Source organism: Pyxicephalus adspersus, chromosome 6 (assembly GCF_032062135.1).
Source record: "Pyxicephalus adspersus chromosome 6, UCB_Pads_2.0, whole genome shotgun sequence".
Lineage (NCBI taxonomy): Eukaryota > Metazoa > Chordata > Amphibia > Anura > Pyxicephalidae > Pyxicephalus > Pyxicephalus adspersus.
The window spans coordinates 59990479-60009565 of record NC_092863.1 but is presented as its reverse complement, the minus strand read 5'-3'; the positions used below and the strand labels follow the sequence as shown (position 1 = coordinate 60009565).

General features: G+C 35.9%; 1 protein-coding gene across 1 annotated transcript in view; it reads left to right on the top strand.

The window, feature by feature from the left end:
* Positions 1-19087, top strand: part of ADAMTS19 (ADAM metallopeptidase with thrombospondin type 1 motif 19) — a 114993-nt gene that overhangs the window by 69179 nt on the left and 26727 nt on the right. The window contains exons 12-14 of the mRNA XM_072413949.1: positions 108-303; positions 10884-11011; positions 18477-18597. Of these exons, the coding sequence (XP_072270050.1) occupies positions 108-303; positions 10884-11011; positions 18477-18597 (445 nt within the window). The remainder of the gene's footprint in view (positions 1-107; positions 304-10883; positions 11012-18476; positions 18598-19087) is intronic.

The window sequence follows — 19087 nt, the reverse complement described above, 5'->3', positions numbered from 1 at the left end:
GTGGTGCTATTTAAAACAGCAGGATTATTTTTAGATAGCAGTCCTTTTTATTCTCAACAATGTAATGTCCCACATGTGTGCTGAATATTTAAACCATTCTCCTTCAGTTATTTATTGTTTTCTCTTCCAGCCAGAGCGCTGAAGGTCGTCAATGCAATGATCCTAAAATTCAATATAAAATATGTGAGAACCCAAGATGTCCCCATGGAGTCCCTGATTTCAGAGATTGGCAATGTCAGACCTTTAGCTTCCGATCCTCCTACCCCAACCATAAACATCGCTGGCACGCTGTCATTAATGAAGGTAATATTGGTATAATAGATATTGCTTCTAATTTCTATTATGTATAATATATAACACTCCACAACAAGGATTTTGCTACTGTGAATAACACATGTGATTTACATGATTTTGAGTATGCTGATTCCAAATCTGACCTCAGAATTAGCCTATCATGTACAGATTAAGTTATAGGTGTGCTAAAGCTTTTAAAATGGTTGGTAATTGGGTAATGAATTTTTACATGGGAACATTATAACAGTTGCAGCTACCACTATGCCTGGTGCCACTGAATCACGTCCCCTGGTGGCATGCATATTCCAGCAGCGGCTGGGCATGTACGGGCAAGTCAGTGAGCTGACATCAGAAATAGGTATATAAGGCGAGATAGACCAAGGGCTTGTCTCTAGTGCGAAACTATCTTATTGGACAGTACAGCTAGGCCATAGTGAGTCTATTTTGAGCTAAAGATGAGTAGGCGCAGCTGTGTTAATAAACCAGACAATTTTTGCTACGTTTGTGGCAAATTTACCCTGTGTGATCAACGCAAGAAGCAAGAGGGTGAAATTTGCCTACAAGTATTACTTTGCATGTGCAATTGGAGATCAGGATAAAAGCTGGGCACCTCATATCTGCTGTCAGGTGTGTTATGTTGGCCTAACACAATGGTTGAATGGGAAAAGGAATAAAATGCTTTTTGCCGTGCCCATGGTTTGGCATGAGCCAAAAGACCATCACTCCAAGACAAAGACCAAGACTGCTACTTCTGTATAAATTGCTGGGTTTTCAAAGAAGACCAAGTCATAAATTGCTAGTGCCACATGATGCAGAGAATCCAGTGCCAGTCCCTCCTACATCTGTTGTTACTGACAGTGACATGTGTGATGAGGAACACGAGGGAAGATGTCGATATTAATGAATGTTATGTACCCCAATTTGAAGAGGGTAAACCACATTTTAAAAGACCATCTGATTTAGATGATCTAGTAAGGGACCTGTCCTTGTCAAAAGAGACGTCTGAACTGTTAGCCTCCAGAATAAAGGATTGGAATTTGCTACAAAATGTAAAAAGTTGTCAGGTTATTAAAAGCTGGAAAATGACATTTGCTTCTGTACCGATGTGAGTGATTTGATGATGGAGTTAGGTTGCATATACATACCAGAGCAGTGGAGATTGTTCTTGAGCAAAGCAAGTTTGTAAGCTGTATTGCTCCATAAAGGTAACGAAAAACCTTCTGTTCCTCTTGCTCATGCCAAAGCAATGAAAGAGACATACGAATCCATGGAGGTCATTTTGAAATTGATTAACTATTCAGAACACAGGTGGAACGTTTGTGGTGACCTGAAGGTGGTGGCACTCCTTCTTGGCCTGCAATTGGGATATACATAATATATGTGCTTTCTGTGCCTTGGGAACAGCCGTGATGACAGCAACAACTACAAAGTGAAAGAATGGCCACCCAGACCTCAACACACTGTTGGCCAGTACAAGGTGAACCATAAATCACTGATTGATCCACAGAAAGTTTACCTTCCACCACTTCATATTAAACTTGGATTAATGAAAAACTTTGTAGTTGCAATGGATCGTGATGGTATGGGTTTTTAGTATCTGAAGGACAAGTTTGGAAAAGTTATAACAGATGCTAAACTGAAAGCAGGCATTTTTGTTGGTCCCCAAATCTACAATTTGATGCGTGATGCCAAATTCAGAGGCAAACTCAACCCACTTGAACTTGCTGCTTGGGATTCATTTGTGCTAGTTGCACAAAACTTTCTGGGCAACCAGCGAGCTAAAAACCATGCTGAACTTGTGAACAACATGCTAACAGCATACCATCAACTTGGCTGCCAAATGTCATTTAAAATTCAATTCTTACATTCTCATCTAGACTTCTTCCCACAATATTTGGATGATGTGAGTGATGAACAAGGGGAGAGGTTCCACCATGACATTTCTGTTATGGAAACAAGATATCAAGGCCAGTGCAACCCCAACATGATGGTCCACTACTTCTGGTTTCTGCAACGGGAGACAGCAGAGAGCCACAAACGCAAAAGCAAATGCCTGAAACACCTCTGACGTGTACATGTGTGTTGAACAAGGACTCAGGTGAACTATGTGTAATTGTATATGTTGTTGCAACATAAATCTTTGTTTTTGTTATGTCACGGAACTATGAGGCAAAAGGTATTTATGTATAGAGATTACTAAAAGTAACTGCGGAACAAGAGAATGTAGCTAATCACGTCTATATGCATAATTAACTTAAATCCTGATGTCCAAGGCAGAATCGGACTTCAGATTTGGATTCAGTGCACTTGATTTAGTATAGGACACATGGATGAGACCAATTAGCAAACAATATTTTTTTTTTTGTGATGCTGTGTAATTTATAAAATGAACCAAGCACAGTAAGCTGCAGACACATTACTTGAACAAAGGATAAGTTAAAGAATTAATGTTATCTTAGTACAGTTATTCTTCAAATCCCCCTCTATACTTAGTACAGTTATTCTTCAAATCCCCCTCTATACATACACATGGTGTTCAAAGCAAAGCTCCAAGCCTTCTAGTTACCTATCCCAGCATCTCTAAAATCTTTGTCATGCAATCTGCTTCAGGGTTATTGTGATAAAAATGCAGTTAGTCCTTTTTTATTGCAGGACTTTTGTACTTGGTAAAGTAACTTTACATGCTTAGTCATCAGTACCAAATGCAGCTGTCTCAGTTAAATGAGCTATGCAAAACCCCAAGATGGAAAAGCAGTAGATCTCTCTAACCTACATAATGCAGTCTGCCTTTAAATCTAGTATTAATATCAGTCTCCTGTTCCCATTTTTCATTGCTATAATATTATCAACATGATAGTTATTCATCATTGCTGAATAATAGAAAGATGGGTACCTATGACCTCCTCAGAAAAAAATTTGTCCATCTCTACATTTCGGGCAAACATTTTAAGTGGGTTACTATTTAGTGAGTATTATTGTGCTTCATGCAAAAAAACAAAACAAAACAAAAAAAAAAACACAGCCTTTGATGTCTATTTAGACATGTGGACTACTAAAATAATGAACTTTACTAACAAAAGTGGTCCATCATATTACAATTAAACTACAATCCAGAACCATTTTGGCATTCAGAAAAAAATTGTAGTTTCTTGAACAATGCTTACGTTTGTGGCTGCTAAGTCAATCTAAGATAAAAAACCTCTTAATTCCTTGAGAGTTCTGCGTTTAGGTGCAGAATTCTTCAGGCCGATGCTCAAAGCTTCTCACCATTGTGTTTATTATGTACTGTGAAGGAATCCTGTGCTGCAGGCAGTTGGCCATCATTATCGTCTCTTTCTTTGTATTGCAATTATAAAGACTTTAGAACAGTAGTCATTCACTAATTCCAACTCATACACATTGAGGACTCTAGGCTTGTGGTCAGGTTTCAGAAGAAATATATATAATTTTCATTTTTCACATTTTACATGTCCCATGAAATACCAGCACTAAGCGTTATAAAATGCACACACATTTCCAAGGATTTCGTTTTCCATATGAAAGTATGGAAAACTGTTTCTGTGCGTTTATATTTACCCTAAGTGTTTTCAGCAGAAACTGTTTGCATAAATTTGAGCAATTATAGATCACATCTTAAAAATGAATAGATGTACAAATAAGTGTTTATGGGTTTGCTGATTATTGGTTTCAGCAGTGGTTATCTCTAGTGGTTGGAGAGTATTGGTGCAAATGTTTGCAAAATAAAGTACATTAGAGTGCGCAATACAGTGCTTTTTCTTACCAATCTGTATCAGGTGCTTCTCTATACTGTAAGTAAAGTGCTGCGAGTAAGTGTTGTCACCCTTGGTCATAAGCATGTTACTTGAAGGATCACTCGGTAAAAATAGAAGGAGAAAAATTAGTAATAAAAACATAGAAAGAGAAAAAAAGGAAGCAATTACATCTAAGAGATGATAACCTGCAATATTTGCCATATAATTACAATATTTGTTTCATTTTAGATTTGTTTTTGTTCTTTGGTGTAATGGGTTGCAAGGCACTTAGCAGTCGTGTCAAGTTGTCTAGTGCAGTGGTCCCCAACCCCCAAACTAGTGGACCGGGACCGTCTGACAGGTGGGCCCAGCAGGGTCGGGAAAAGGACCACGCTTTGGGGGGGGGGCGCACAGGCCAGAGCTTCAGTCTACCGTATGCATCACAGGCTTGGGGCAGTGATTGGGTTGTGGTTGTGAAGGAAACCAATCAGATCCATGGCCTGTACAAAGTATATGTTTCAGCATGCCAGGACCAGATAAGTAGCATGTATTCTGCTGTTGGCTGATAGGAGTTCCTGCACTTTGCACATTGCATTTTGCCTAAAAAGCTAAAGCCTATATTTGATTTTCAGATATTATGGGATAAAGATAAAGAGAGAGTTAAAGCAGGAATTTTCCTTTAAAGAAGTCTATGGTATTTATTGGAAAGCTATAAAGTAAAGAAGCTTGTGAAAGTTTGCTCAGTAGAGAGTTCAGTGGGGGAGATTGTATGTGCTATGGTTACTACAGCATGTACTGACTTCAAACATCTGTCATCTATATATATGGCAGGTAATAATTTTAAGACAATAGTACCCATAAAGTCAGATGTTTTCTAAGTTGCATTTGCTTAGTTGTACTAACATTTTATGACCAATTCATTAAAGTGCACAGAGGTCTGTTTTTCTGCTGCCTGCAGAGTTTGGAAAGTAAGAATTATATAATTTACTACCTATTTTTAGTGTCTTACAGGAAAACTGCAGTTTAACATGTAGACCGGTCCTATTTTGTAATCACTACTAGGGTGCAAAATTAAGAATTTTTATTTCTATAATTTTGTAACAAATTGCTAATTGCTGTGGAATCAATAGGGGGCCAAATTTAAGGTGCAATTTTAGGTGAAATGAGCTTTATTAGTTCTTAGGGGTTTCTTAATCTTCTTTTAATGATGACATGTCTTTTTGCCAAAAAACACTTCTAATTAGTTTTATTATTTTTTTTAAATAAACTGAAAAAAGTCAAAAATTTTAAAAAGTGTCAGAACAAAAAAATCAAAATACACAAATAGAAAGGAGCATTTTGTAAAATTTACACCACCCAAAGGCTTAGTCTACATGGATTGTTTCCCCAGTGTTTAACCTGAGCTTTTAAAGGCCCATGTTTGGAGTTTCCATGCATTCCAATAGGTGTTTGTAGGAGGCATGTTTTTGAGTGTTTAGGAGAATGCTCCTTGCTGCGTTTTGATATCAATTGAGGCAATTGACATTTTTAAATGCTTAAAAACGCCAAATAAAGTCTCTATTTATGTAAATGGAGGCATTGATAGCTGTTTTCATGCTTTTATAGGTGTTTCAACGCTTATGAAAGCTTCCACTGAAAAAAACAGAGGCTTTTACAAGCATTTAAAAATGTTTCTAAAACTATATAGACATTCAGGATCGCTACAATTGTTTTCAATGGACGCGGGTATAGGCTTTTCCAAGTATTTTTTTTATTTAGCAGAACTTATTTGGAATCTGGAAGCCGCCTTAAAAAAAGAACCCACAGATATCTGCCGCCCCACCCTGGAGAATGGGTACAGGGGACCACTTACATAGCAAGGGGCATTTAGGTGGGGCCTGTGACGCCCCTCTGTGCATAGACTTTCCAGCACGCTTAGCAACAGTCCACACACTTAGCAACAGTCCACGCACACCAGCAGGCCGAGAAGGGCCGTCAGGGGGCAAAGTTAACCACTCTGTTAGCCCTTGCCACACACACTCTATCACAGGTAGACCGCCACCATGTTCTTAGATGCACTGTTACCCTTGACAACCAAAGTTATGTTTCTTCTTCTTTCAGTAATCACAATATTTATAGTAGTGTCTTCAGGTTAGCAAGTTACACCATTTTTACCTAAAGCATTCAGAGATCCAGCTTACACTTTTTATAATGTTTATTATATAAAAAAATACCAAAACAGTGCAAAAACAATTACAGAAAAATAAGGAATAATCAAATAATGATAACAGAACTATAGCAACAGCGTAAAATAAAAAGGGAAAACTGTGAAATAATACTGAGGTGGAGTTTGTTTTCCTTGGTCCAGCCAACAAAATACACCACAAAATAAGTTCATGAACAGAGACTAATATTAGAAATATAAAGCTTAATATTAAAAGGCTTTTATTAATAAATGCTTTCATAATATGCTACCCACACACTTTTTGAACCCCAATTTCGCTTGAATAGGGAGGTGTAGGAAATTGAAAATGTGGGTGGAAGTGAGGGACACTAGTGGCTCACATCCCCTAAAATATAATTATTGTACAGCATCATTATAACATAAAAATACCCCACTCCTCTGCCCTGCCCTGCTCTGTTACACATAACCGTCCGCTTTTCTTCTCTAGAATTGAAAATTTGATCACTATCAATATGTGATGCTCTTTCACACACTCAAAGTATTTGCTTCCCCTCTTGCAACAACTTTTCTTCAGCAAGGAGGTATAGCTAAAATAATGTAGGATCAAGTGGGAGACACTTGTGGCATCACACGATAAAAAAATTATAGTGATCATACCATGCTAACCTGTCACACATAATTGCCCATCTGCCAGCTCACAAAACAATACTTTTCATACTATGCTACCCTGTACACTTCACTTCAGTTTCTCTGGGATGGGGTGATGTAGGTAACTGAAAATGTAATAGTAAGTATTATGTCTGTACAGCGCATCATAAATACAAAACAAAATAGAGTATATAACAAAATCAGGCTAATATAATGGAATCAAGCATCACATATGCTATCTGTTTGTGAGCTTGTAAGATCAGTGAGCCAAATCCTGCTCCTTTGGTCGTGCTCTAAAACATTCTTGATTTGCTTAACAAAATCTCTTGATGTTAAAACTTGGTGTTCCAATCAAGGCTGAATGTCAGGGCTGAATTTCAATCAAGTGTTGCACTGTGTCACTTTGCTCACATGTGCCTATTATGCTCACAGATCTTTGTGACCACATAATCCTACACCATTTATGTGATACAAACAATTCCATATGTTTTATATGTCCCTGTTATTTTTCCTTTGAAGGCTCAGAAAAAAAGAATGAAAAATAGGGGTGGCATGCAGACCTTGTTACATTTTTCCATTCTAAACCTTGGCATGTGTAACCTTTCATGCAATACAAGTCTGATGAATACACTATAATACTTTAAATTAGAATTGTTGTTTAGTTGTGGAGGCATTTTTGAATGTTTTCCTGGTAAAGCATTCAATCGAGAAGTTATTTCTAAACCACAGTTCTAATGTCACCTCTTCACTGCATAACAAAGATCTTGCAGTTACAGTGATACTTTAGAGAAGCTACAAAGCTGCTAAAGCAAAAAGCTACAAGGATGTATTAACAAAAACACAAAACATTGGTGACAGACCATTGTTCTCACTCTACTATATTTATATTGGTAATTATTTGTTTTCTAATAAAATTCACTGTTTAATGTACACCTCGCTGCTAGTCTCTACAATCACTTTTGATTGATGACCTTTATAGGAACTAAACTAAAACTAGAAAAATTGCACTTGCCTTTATTCCAGCAGATCCCTCTGGTCCTGCATCATCCTGGAATTCCTCTTCGTCCCAGCACAGAGGAAGCGTTGGGCGCTGCCATCTTCTATCTTCTCTTCTGTCTTCTTCTTTGGTCTTCTTTCTTCATCATCCAATCTCGCACTGTGCAGGTGTGAGATCGGGTGACGTAGCCGCTGTGAAGGGGAAAAAAAACGGTGCATGCCTGAGATCTGCATCTCTTTCCCCTAGGGGAAAAAATGCCCCTTTCATTCATGATGTAGGTATCCAGGGAGGCTCTGCGCTCCCATTAAATCTTAATAGAAAACAACAACAACATTTTTAATTTATATAGGTTTGTCTACCCTTCTCTGTAAAATAAAAATGTTGAGTTAAGGTTCACTTTAACTATGCTGTGTTTAAGGTTAACTTGACCAACACATGCTGGAGCAAATAAATACAATGTAATGCAAATATTTCACATATCTTAGCAAAGATGGTAGGTTAGAGCAAAGGATGATGGTTACAGTAGAACATTAAGTAAAAAAAAACAGAATGAACCTATCCAGTCTTTCTTATCTGTGCCACTACCAGCATTGATGGAATTTAATGGCCTATTGCCTTTTAATTTATCAAGTGTAGGGGTTTACTCAGAATATTATGCTGTGTGTGTTCATCTGAATTGGCTACCTAAAACACAAAAAATCTTAAAAAATTTTGTGTAAATTGAAGAGTTTTTGGCATAGCTTCACACCACTATGTACATTAATGTGTTGCCTCAGATTGTACTATGTGGTAGTATTGGCTAAATCTCAAAACCTGATGAAGAGAAATGGAATTTATATAAATGGTTACCATATATGGATGTCATCTGTGCATTTAGCTGTTTGTCTAAACATTTATGAAGCCCAATTTGATGTTTTGAATAGGTTGGTTAAGGTGAGCTTTTTATTTCTGTGTACCTCTTGGGTAAATAAACCCTAAATTATTGAACTTGTAACCACTATCTTTCTCAAGGAAAAAAAATATGATGTATAAGGTTGTCATAGAAGTCTGAGGTCAGGGAAAATTGTCTAATACAGGAACATGTTTATTTAACAACTTTCTATGAGGGGATTTCTTACTTCTAATTTTCCTCCTAATCTCTGCTGTGTCTTTGAGTTCAGGGAGTGAAAATAAATATACTTAAATATATCTAAAATTAAAATTAATGTAAAATAAAGGTTTGAATTTTATATAATGACCATTGTGCTAATAGAAGCTGTAACATTACTTGGAAGTAAGCCCTGAAAAAAAGCCTCAGGTATATTTTCCATCAAAATATAGTATGCAATGTGCAAAGAGTGAGTGGCCTGTGTAAGTAGACCTTCTATTTGAGTGGAAGGTCTTTAAGCGTAAGGCCTACATAAATCAATTAGGGTTTTTTAGAGATAAACATGAAAAAATCTAGACATTTTGGTCTGAAAAGTTGGTACATACCAAATTGGTGGGGAGATTCAGGAGGGAATGGGTCCCAAGGGTCTTGTTATAGAAACGTTTTATCCAACGTTAGTTGACACTGGTTAGAGACTCTTGTCCTCCCACGCTACTGGTTGTGAGTTCATAGGCACAGTACTTTTAGAGGTTTGATTTTGTCATAGAAGCCTGGTGGGTGATCTGGCCTTTGAAAGGGATTTTATTAATAGGTTGTGGTGATGTTGGGGATCTGTCTTTGGTGTAGAGGTTAGTCCCAACTTTGGTATTGCATTACTAAAATACTGTCAATGCTTGTCTTCAAGGTTTGGAATTTACCATCACACACTATAGTTTTGGCACAGTTCTAATCAAAATAGTTTATGATATATAATAGGTTATAACTAGTGATGGACAAAATCAAGAAAGTTCAGTTTGCTAGTTATTTTGGATCCTGATGTTCGCTTTGAATTCCATTGAGGTCAGAAGATGGTAAACCATCTACTTTTTTTTTTATTTTAAAGTCCAAAAGACATACTACTGTTAAACAAATAACAAGGAAGATAGACTCTGCCATGGGGAACATACACCAATGCTTAAAACATTAAAAAAAAAATCTTTGTGGCTAGAGAGAGTCTTTTTATGGGTCTTTAAGGCAAGCATTAAAAATACACAAATCTCAAAAATAGCATGCTGGGGCAAGCCTTAAAGCTGTACACAATGTTACATAACAGACATAACAGTGTGATTAATAGCTGGGTTGTGCACTCCACTATATCCTGTGCATGCTGTGGATGTATAGCACAGCCACTCTGTAGAAGCCCTGCCTCTCCCTTTAGGTAACTCTCCAGCAGAAACAGGTATCGCAGATATTCTTACATTTCATGTTGGGTAAATATATTGCTAGCAGGACAGTAAGTTAGGGTGGAGCTCTTTAATACCCCCCTACAAAGCTGTAAAAACCCAGCAGAAGTTCTACTGCTTCCTCATTTATTTAACATAACATACCCATTTTTGGCTTGACATAAACTTTAGTAAAGACAGTGGATTAGAAGTTGGACATTACAACAATATGGTTGATAAAAAGGCTATTGGTTCTTATTTCAGGAAATACCTACATTTTGCTCATCATGTTTTGCTGTTTTTCCTTTGCACTGAATAAGCTTGATGAGGTTGGAAACATTACTGCTAAACTATTTTACCTAGTATTCAGCTGTTATCTTAATGTAAATAAATATTTGATAATCATTTTTTGGGTCTTGTAAAATATATGCTATAAATAAAAAATATGCATTGTATGCGTTAAGTCTTATTTCACTATGAACAAAAAGCTATTAAACCGCTTGTTACCAAAAAGTCATATTCAGTCTTAAGATTTAGTCATTTGATGTATTTTTTTATATATTTATTTTTGTGCAATTGTTAAAAATAACAAAGGATGTATATTTTACTGTAGTCTGTTACTATGATGCATATGAAACAGATGACTGTTGCTACCTTTTAGTATGTTCTTGGCATCCTCAGCGTTACATTTACACTAAGCTAATTATATGACTCACCATGTTCTCTCGTTTCAATTTAGAGAAACCTTGCACACTGTTCTGTTCTGCCCTTGGAAAAGATCAGCCTGTCCTGGTGGCAGAGAAAACTTTGGACGGAACCTCTTGTGGACAGAATGGGATGGATATGTGCTCCAATGGAAGGTGCCAGGTACAGTGAAAACATGTACAAACATACATAAAAATAATATGTTACAATGGAGTGTGAAGTGACGGAAGATGGCTAAATGCTGTATTTGTCCTGTTTACTCAGAAAATCATAATTTTTTTTAACAAGAAATTACAATTTTTTGGAGATTGTAAGAAAAGTAGTTATGTTATGTTAGGTTTTCTAAACCTATACTTGCATATTAACCGTCTGTGGGGTACAGTGTCAAATGCTTTAGCAAAGTCCGAGTACACTGTATCAACTGCTATTCCACTGTCTACCTGTTTACTTACTTACTCATAAAAAGAGAGTAAATTTTTTGACAACTTCTGTCTTTCTTGAAGCCATGCTGACTATCACCTATTATATTTTCTAGCAGAAACTCCTCTATGTGGCTCTTTATTAAACTCTCCAAGACCTTTCCAACTTTGGACGTTAAACTAACGGGTCTGTAGTTACCTGGTAATGACTTTTCTCCCATTTTGAAGATAGGAACCACATTGGCCTTACACCAATCGGTACCTTGCCAGTGACTAAAGAGTGTCTAAAAATTAGAAATAATGGCTTTGAAATGAAGCGTGAAGAACACTTGGTAAGAAAGAATAGTTATTGGTATGTAGCAGAGTGGAAAAAATCTAACTTTACAAACAGTGCTATGGAATTCAAGCTTATTTATTTCAGGCCTTTATGCCCAACAACATCTGAAATCTTTTGTACAGTAATTGAGGTATGTATTAATTTACTTAGAGACCTGTACCCTGACAGGACAGAGTCTTTTTTTTAACCTTCTATAAAAGGGCATGATTTATTAAAGCTCTCCAAGACTAAAGAGAATTTCATTAGTGGAGCTGGGTGATCCAGAAAACCCGGCATTGAATTTCTTAAAAGTAATTTGATATTTGTTAGCAAATGTTTTTAGTCCTGGACCAGACCCAATCCAGGTTTGCTGTGTCTCCCAGCTTCACTGATGAAAGTGTTTCCTCTCCAGTTTTGAAGAGCTTTAATAAATCAGACCCATTATTTCAACCCCTCCCTGAGGTTGCTTGGGGCTAGGAATTGGCCTCATCATGTAAAGAGCTCACATGCTTCCCATACCTGTGATGGCAGCTTACAGAGAAGAACAAAGCTACGGGGGGGCACTTAAGGGGTGGTTGGGGCAGAATATAACATAGCCTGCCACTGGAGTGTGCAAGGTAACAGCTGTTGCTAAAGTGGGGATGAGTTGGAACCTCTCTCAGCTTTTCATTGCTGCTTTTGCCACTTTTGGGATGATTTCCAATGCATAAAAAATACACATTTATGAAAGCTTAGCACATCTGACTTTGTTTTTATTGCTGTCTCTGGCTTTAAGTCCTGGTGACAGCCATACCCTCATTCCTTGTGTGGGCATCACAGGGATAGGAAGTTAAGGATAGTTTCCCAAAGGGGTCCCGGGGAAAAAAAAACAACAGCATTTTTAATTTTTCACATCTCCATTTACAACTAAAAGAAAAAAAAAATAGAACTAGCTAGAGTTAGGTTTTAGCAAAACTTTACACTTTTAATATACCAAGTATAACATATACTATGTTTACAGTTCATGTGAAGCTTTTATTTGATGGATTGTATAATATAATATATATTAGTATATTGTATAATATATAACATATAATATAATGCAGATAAATGAACAAAGTGTAAAACAAAAAAATCCTTTTAGTGTGCTTAAGGCATAAATATTAATATCCCGAATATTTTGCTGTATACCACAATCACAGGCATATTTGAAAGCTTTGATGCATATATAACTAGGATATGGTTGAGAAAGTGTATTTTTTCACTATTTTTAGAATGATTATAATAACACCACATCCAATAGGCCAATAATTGCATTCGATTCCACATACTTAAAAACATTTGTTGGTATAGAACTTATTGCTATAACTCACTGCTAATACAAGCCTTGGGATCAGAAATAACAAATATATTTTGCTTGTTACAGACAGTCACTTTGAGCAATATACCATAGGTCATCAACAATTCAAATTTTTCAGATATAATACTCATATAAAGATAGGAATCATATTCTTATTCTAACTTTCTGGAATTATTAGAAATCTGCAAGTACTCGCATTTAGTGTTAATACACTTCGTCAAAAGTAACAGGCAAAGTGAAACTAAATTAGTTTTTTTATTACTTTTGCCCATACCATTTATCTAGTTCATCAGTTAAAAATCCTGGCCATATCTCATAGGGCCTAGAGTAATTATTTTTGGGCTTTAGGACACAACTGCATGAATCTTAAATTGCCTTTGCATTCAAATTCAACCCAAAAATGACACCTCTAAAAATAGTACACATGCCAGGCCATTAAATGGCTACTGCTTATAATACGTAAACCTTTCTGTTTGTTAGAAAAAATAAAAAATCTAAACTACAATCATAAAAAATTGCATTTGGACCATTGGGCCTAACCACCCTCCCATCCTTACTACCTATTACTGTCTATTATGGTTTTGACTTTTATTAAAACTTTGCTTCCATAAAATCTATTATCCCAGTCCACTTACTTTAAGCTTTTTAGATATTTCAAACTACTGCAATAGGTCTGATTTAATAAGGCTCTCCAAGACTGGAGAGAATACACTTTCTTCAGTGAAGCTGGGGGAACCAGCAAACTTGGAATGAATATGGTCCAGGATTCAAAACATTTGCTAGCAAATAACTTTGAAGAAATCCATTCCAGGTTTGCTGGATCACCCAGCTTCACTGAAGAAAGTATATGCTTTCTACCCTTGGGGAGTGCAGAGCAGGTGCTTGTATTTTGCCATTTTTGTCATCTTATTTATTTTGAATTGCCTAACACTGCATATGCATACATTGTGTCACAGCTTATGGATAATGGACATCTGAGGGCTGAGGTGTGCTACAGCCTAGGAACATTGGTCTGGCATTCAAATTCCATTTGAACTAAATGGCACTACAACACACCAAATGCTTTGACTGTTCACATTATCTCTTTCTTTCAAGAGAGATAAATACTCCAGGCAGAGTTACATGTTTGTATTGTAATTTCACACACAGCATCAACTATTGGCTAATCATTATCTTGGCTTTAATTGTGTTATCAGAATCTACAAAGATCAGTTTAGGCACCCAATTGTATTTTTTTTTTTTTTTTTAATAATCATGACATTAGCTTCCCATCGAAGAAATATTTCTAAATTCAGTTAGACTTGTTTATGTTCTAGACTATATTTTTTTAGTGTTAAGTCTTTTTCTGGTGTAATTAGTTCAATTTAAAAAAAAGGTGCACATACTATATGTGCAGAGTTATCCTATGTATACTGTATATATATGTACATATATATATATATATATATATATGCTAGAAAGACAACAGTTAGAGTTACAGCCTGTCAGTATGCTTTAGAATTGTGCATATTGGATATTTGTAAATCATTACTTCAGGGCTAACTCCTACAGTTCTTTGTGGGACTTCCATGTTGTCTCAGTGTACAATGTTATCTTGTATAAACAATAGCAGGCAGTAATATTAGTAAGAATGTTGTGAGAAGCAGTAAAAGGAAAATATCTTTGATGTGGTTTTGCTGGCTTTGGATGTTATTGTGACCCATACAACCTAAGACTCATAACGTTTAAAAGCCCCGGGGGATAGCTTAACTTATGTAACCACTATCAGTTTCTTAAAAAAAGAGGTCTTTTTTAACTTTTTAGGTGCACTTGGTCTGTCTTAAGACAAGTAAAAGCCAAGACAAGTGACCCCTCTTCTGGAAACCCATTGAAACATATACATTTTTTTTATTTGAAGTTTAGGCCATATTGATTTTCATACTCTTTCTATTGTTAAGCTATATGAATTATCAGTTAAAAAACATAATAATAAATAAAAAAGGCTTCCTATAGTCCCAAGGGTCTTACAGAAACAGTTCCTTTCACTCTTTTATTTAATGTGTAAGATTAGTAATTGATTGTGCATTAAATGTTTGAAAAGAACTTACATTTAGAGATGCAGACATTTTTCAGATTACACTCATGTTAAGTTGTTGCTATGTGTATGAAAATCAAGATAGAGGGCTGTTGAACCTTTAAAATGAAAACCAGTTAGGCGGACATTACTTCACTTTTTCCTTTTTTTTTGTAGCCTAAACATGGAGTTGTTAAACATCTGTGTTCTTATATGAGGTCTTTGGTCATCACATTAAACACATTCTTCTGTAGAAGTAACATATATAAACAATAATGATCACAGCTAGGATTTACATGATCTAAATGACGGGATGTGTATGCTCTGCATGCAAGCAGATATTGGACCAGAGTTTCTTGGTAGAGCGAAAAAAAGCCAAGACAAAAACCAAAGCACTCAAAGCCCCTGTATAATTTTTATGTATGATTTATTTATACTGCACCAACAACGTATAAAGTTCTTTGTAATCGCCAATTACATGCTGAACATGTTGTTCGATGATGGATACAAATCAAGTACAGACCAAGAAATATGTAAGAGATGCTGCCCAGAACTTCTCATCCTTATTTAACCATGACCCAGATTATGTCTCGGTCTCAGCTTTGATGCCTTTAAAACAGCTCTAAATAATCTTGCAATTTACACATTCATAGCCACCTGCCTTGTTTTAATGTTGGGTGGGAGCAAGAACTGCCAAATTTTTACAGCAACTAGAAATAGCAGCTGTATTCTCTGGAGACACTGAGAATCCAGAACTCTAAAAGGTAGCCAGGAAACATTTCTTAACTATTCATAACTTTGAGATTATTTAACAAAAGTTTTAAATGGAAGATATGATGTATGTCCATTTTATCCAGGATCCAAGTTGAAAATCATTTGTTACCTGTTGTAAGAAGAATAGACCTACAGATATGCATAATTTTCAATTCTCCTCCTATGGGAGTTGCTAGGTGGAAAAATATAGAAAATTACTGTATGGCCTCTGTTTATAAAACAGGGAATCAGACATCCCTTCAAACATTCCTGTTTCCAATCTTCTAGATCTATGTGTCTATTGGAATGTCTAAGACCCACCCCTTGAACATTTTTATTCAGAAAAAATAATGTCCATGTCCATATTAATATTATTATTAGAAACTGACTAGTTGCCCACAATTGCTGTTTAATAATGTATTGCAATTACTTTTAATGTAAGTAGATATAACTTTTCTGTGTGAAGTCATCAGATATTATCTGCTACAGTAAGGCGAGATGAACCCATGTGGAAACCTAAAGATGGCCTAAACTGTTTAAATCATGCCACAAAAAAGTGCAGAAAGCACAGATAAATGAGTTTGTGGAATGAATCAAAAGCGGTGAGATCCTTGCATTGCTGCTCCATAGGTACAGCTTCTGCTCCAGCAAGGAGAACAATAAGACTAGAAACCAGAGACACATTACTTCAGATGATCACACACTTAAGACAAACATCTTTAGAATTGTAGGCACAGGGGTAAATTGACACACAAAGTGCTCTGCTATTGTAAGAAAACAGGTAAATGTTTCAGAGTACTTAGGTATAGACACAATTACCATTTCTGGATGTTCTCTAAAGGATAGCAAATCTTCATTTGAGTAGAGATCCTCTTTAGGTACAAATTAAATATTTAGCATGTGACAAAAAATAAATGATCATTTTTGGGGGATTGCCGTTTAAAGTAGGCAAATAAAATGTTCTATTCTTGAATGAAGTGTACATTAGTAGATATGAGAGTTGTGTCCAATGATAAGTTCATGTTGAAAGGGTTAGAGTAATAATGCAATGCAGTTCTTTTGAAACACTGTGCAATCTGTTGCCATTTCAATGGCTTGTCTATTCTGTATAGAGAATTTCATATATTTTTTATAGGTTCACCTTCTCTTAAACTTGGAGTAAATTGTAAGGTGTTACATTTCAGGAATTGTGTCAAATGTCTGATAGGTCAAAGAACAACACATTAATGAGCAAAGTAGAATTCAAAACATATGCAACGGAAAGGAATAGAGAATTTTTGCCAGCACAGGTGTAAAACAGAGATTAGAAAAGATTATAAATAAACAAGCTTATTGTTTCAGTGTAGAATGTCTCTGCTTTATTGAAAATCCCTAGCAGGAATCTTGAGTTTATCAGTATTGGCTGCAAGCACTTTTGAAAACTTAGATTTAAAAGGAATACAACTTTTTCAGTAATCATCTTCTTTCCCAAAGTGATAGATGTAGGAGAAGTAAGATGGAACGTGATTGCTATTTGATTAGCAACCAAACATGCTTTTTGCAACATTGTTTATATGCATCAGTCTGTGCCAGTGAAATGGTGAGAAAGTGATTTCAATGTGTTCTGACCTTCTAACTCCTAATGTCACTTTACAATTTTTGTCAGGATAATTTGAGCAGGTGTGTAAGTCATCTGGCAAGTTATCACTATCAACCTCACAAACCTATTTTATAATGAATTGTTGAAAGCCGATATGTGAGAAAAGGTTAAATGTTAATAAAGATCACCATAATCCAAAATCGAAATTTTTAAAGCATTCATATTGATTAGTGTATAAATATTACTCCTGGAACTAAACTCTCCAAATTAAAAAAAAACACAACCAAGACCTTTTATGTTTTTTTTATTTTAACAGATCAAGGTTCTAAAAGTGCTCATGACTCCCTTCTGACTACAAGTCCTGCCCCCATAATGCCAATACATGTGGGTCTTTTAATAAATTGTTCATCCATCAGTTTGATACAGCTATGTTTTGATTTGATTCAGTCGTGATTCATCCATGTTCTTGTTTTGATAAATTCTTTTCATCATTGCGAATAGAACATATGTGAAGAAACGGCTGAATTACAGTCAAATCGATGGATAAACAATTTATAAATAGACCCCATAATTTCAAATGTTGGATGCTGGGAAATGTAGTCTTGTATCTTTTGTTTTTCTTGCTCACCTGATAAACCCTTCCACTTTCTAAATTTATTGTGAAAAGGAAATAGCTGTAATGCAGTGGTCAAACAAATTTGGCAAATTAAACTGTTCATTTTTATGTATTAACCTTCAGATTTAATTATGCTTTAAAAGATTAATCAATTACATTAGATTTCCCCAGTAACATTGCACTTTTGTAGTATTCAAGACATGTAAAAACACAGAGACTGGCTATCAGCCCCCTTAAGGTGGAGACTACCAGACAGCACATTTTTGGTTTTACACTAATATTTACACTATTACTTTTAGATGGACTAACCCTTCAGGTGACCCTGCAGACCACCATTTAATTATGTTAAATATACTAGTATTCCTAAAATGGTAAATACATTTTTTTAAAATTATAACTATGTCACAGACAGAGATACTTAAATTGAGGATGTCTTTCATGAGTGTACAGAATAAGTTTGTCAGTGTAAAAATTAGTTTTTTAAATTATTGTTACATTTTGCAGTCCATTATGTAATCCAGACTTTTGCATTTTTTGTTCTTTTTTAAAAAGAAAGTTGGCTGTGATGGAATATTGGGATCTTTATCCAGGGAAGACCACTGTGGTGTATGCAATGGCAATGGAAAATCCTGCCGAGTTATCAAAGGAGACTTCAATCGCACAAGAGGAGCAGGTAATGTGTTTTATTAAGTAATTGTTCACGCTCCTATTATCACTATCTGTGAATTGGTGGTGACACATTAACTGTTCACAAACAAAGGGTACAGCCTTGGGTTTACTTAATGGGCAGTACAAAAACTAAATATGTCATGCAAAGTATAGTAACCCACAGGGTCCAGCCTGCTGTAGTTTGACTGGTAAATTCTGATTACTTAGTACTAGTTACTGCACTCCTGGGATTGAATGGACTCCCATGCACATATGTGGGAGCTATATCATCCTAGCCTGGTCAATCAAGATAGACAAAGATTGGAAGCTGGAACAGCAGAAGAAAATAATGGCCGCTAACCGTGATGCAACAGGAATAAACTAATGAGCCTAAAAGATTGCAACTAGGAAGGTAAGGTTATTTTACTGCAGAAGGGACATCATGTGGCCCTTCTACAATAAAGAACCTGCCTTAGTGCAGTTTTTTAAAGTAACGGTTTAGTGTCTCTTTAAAT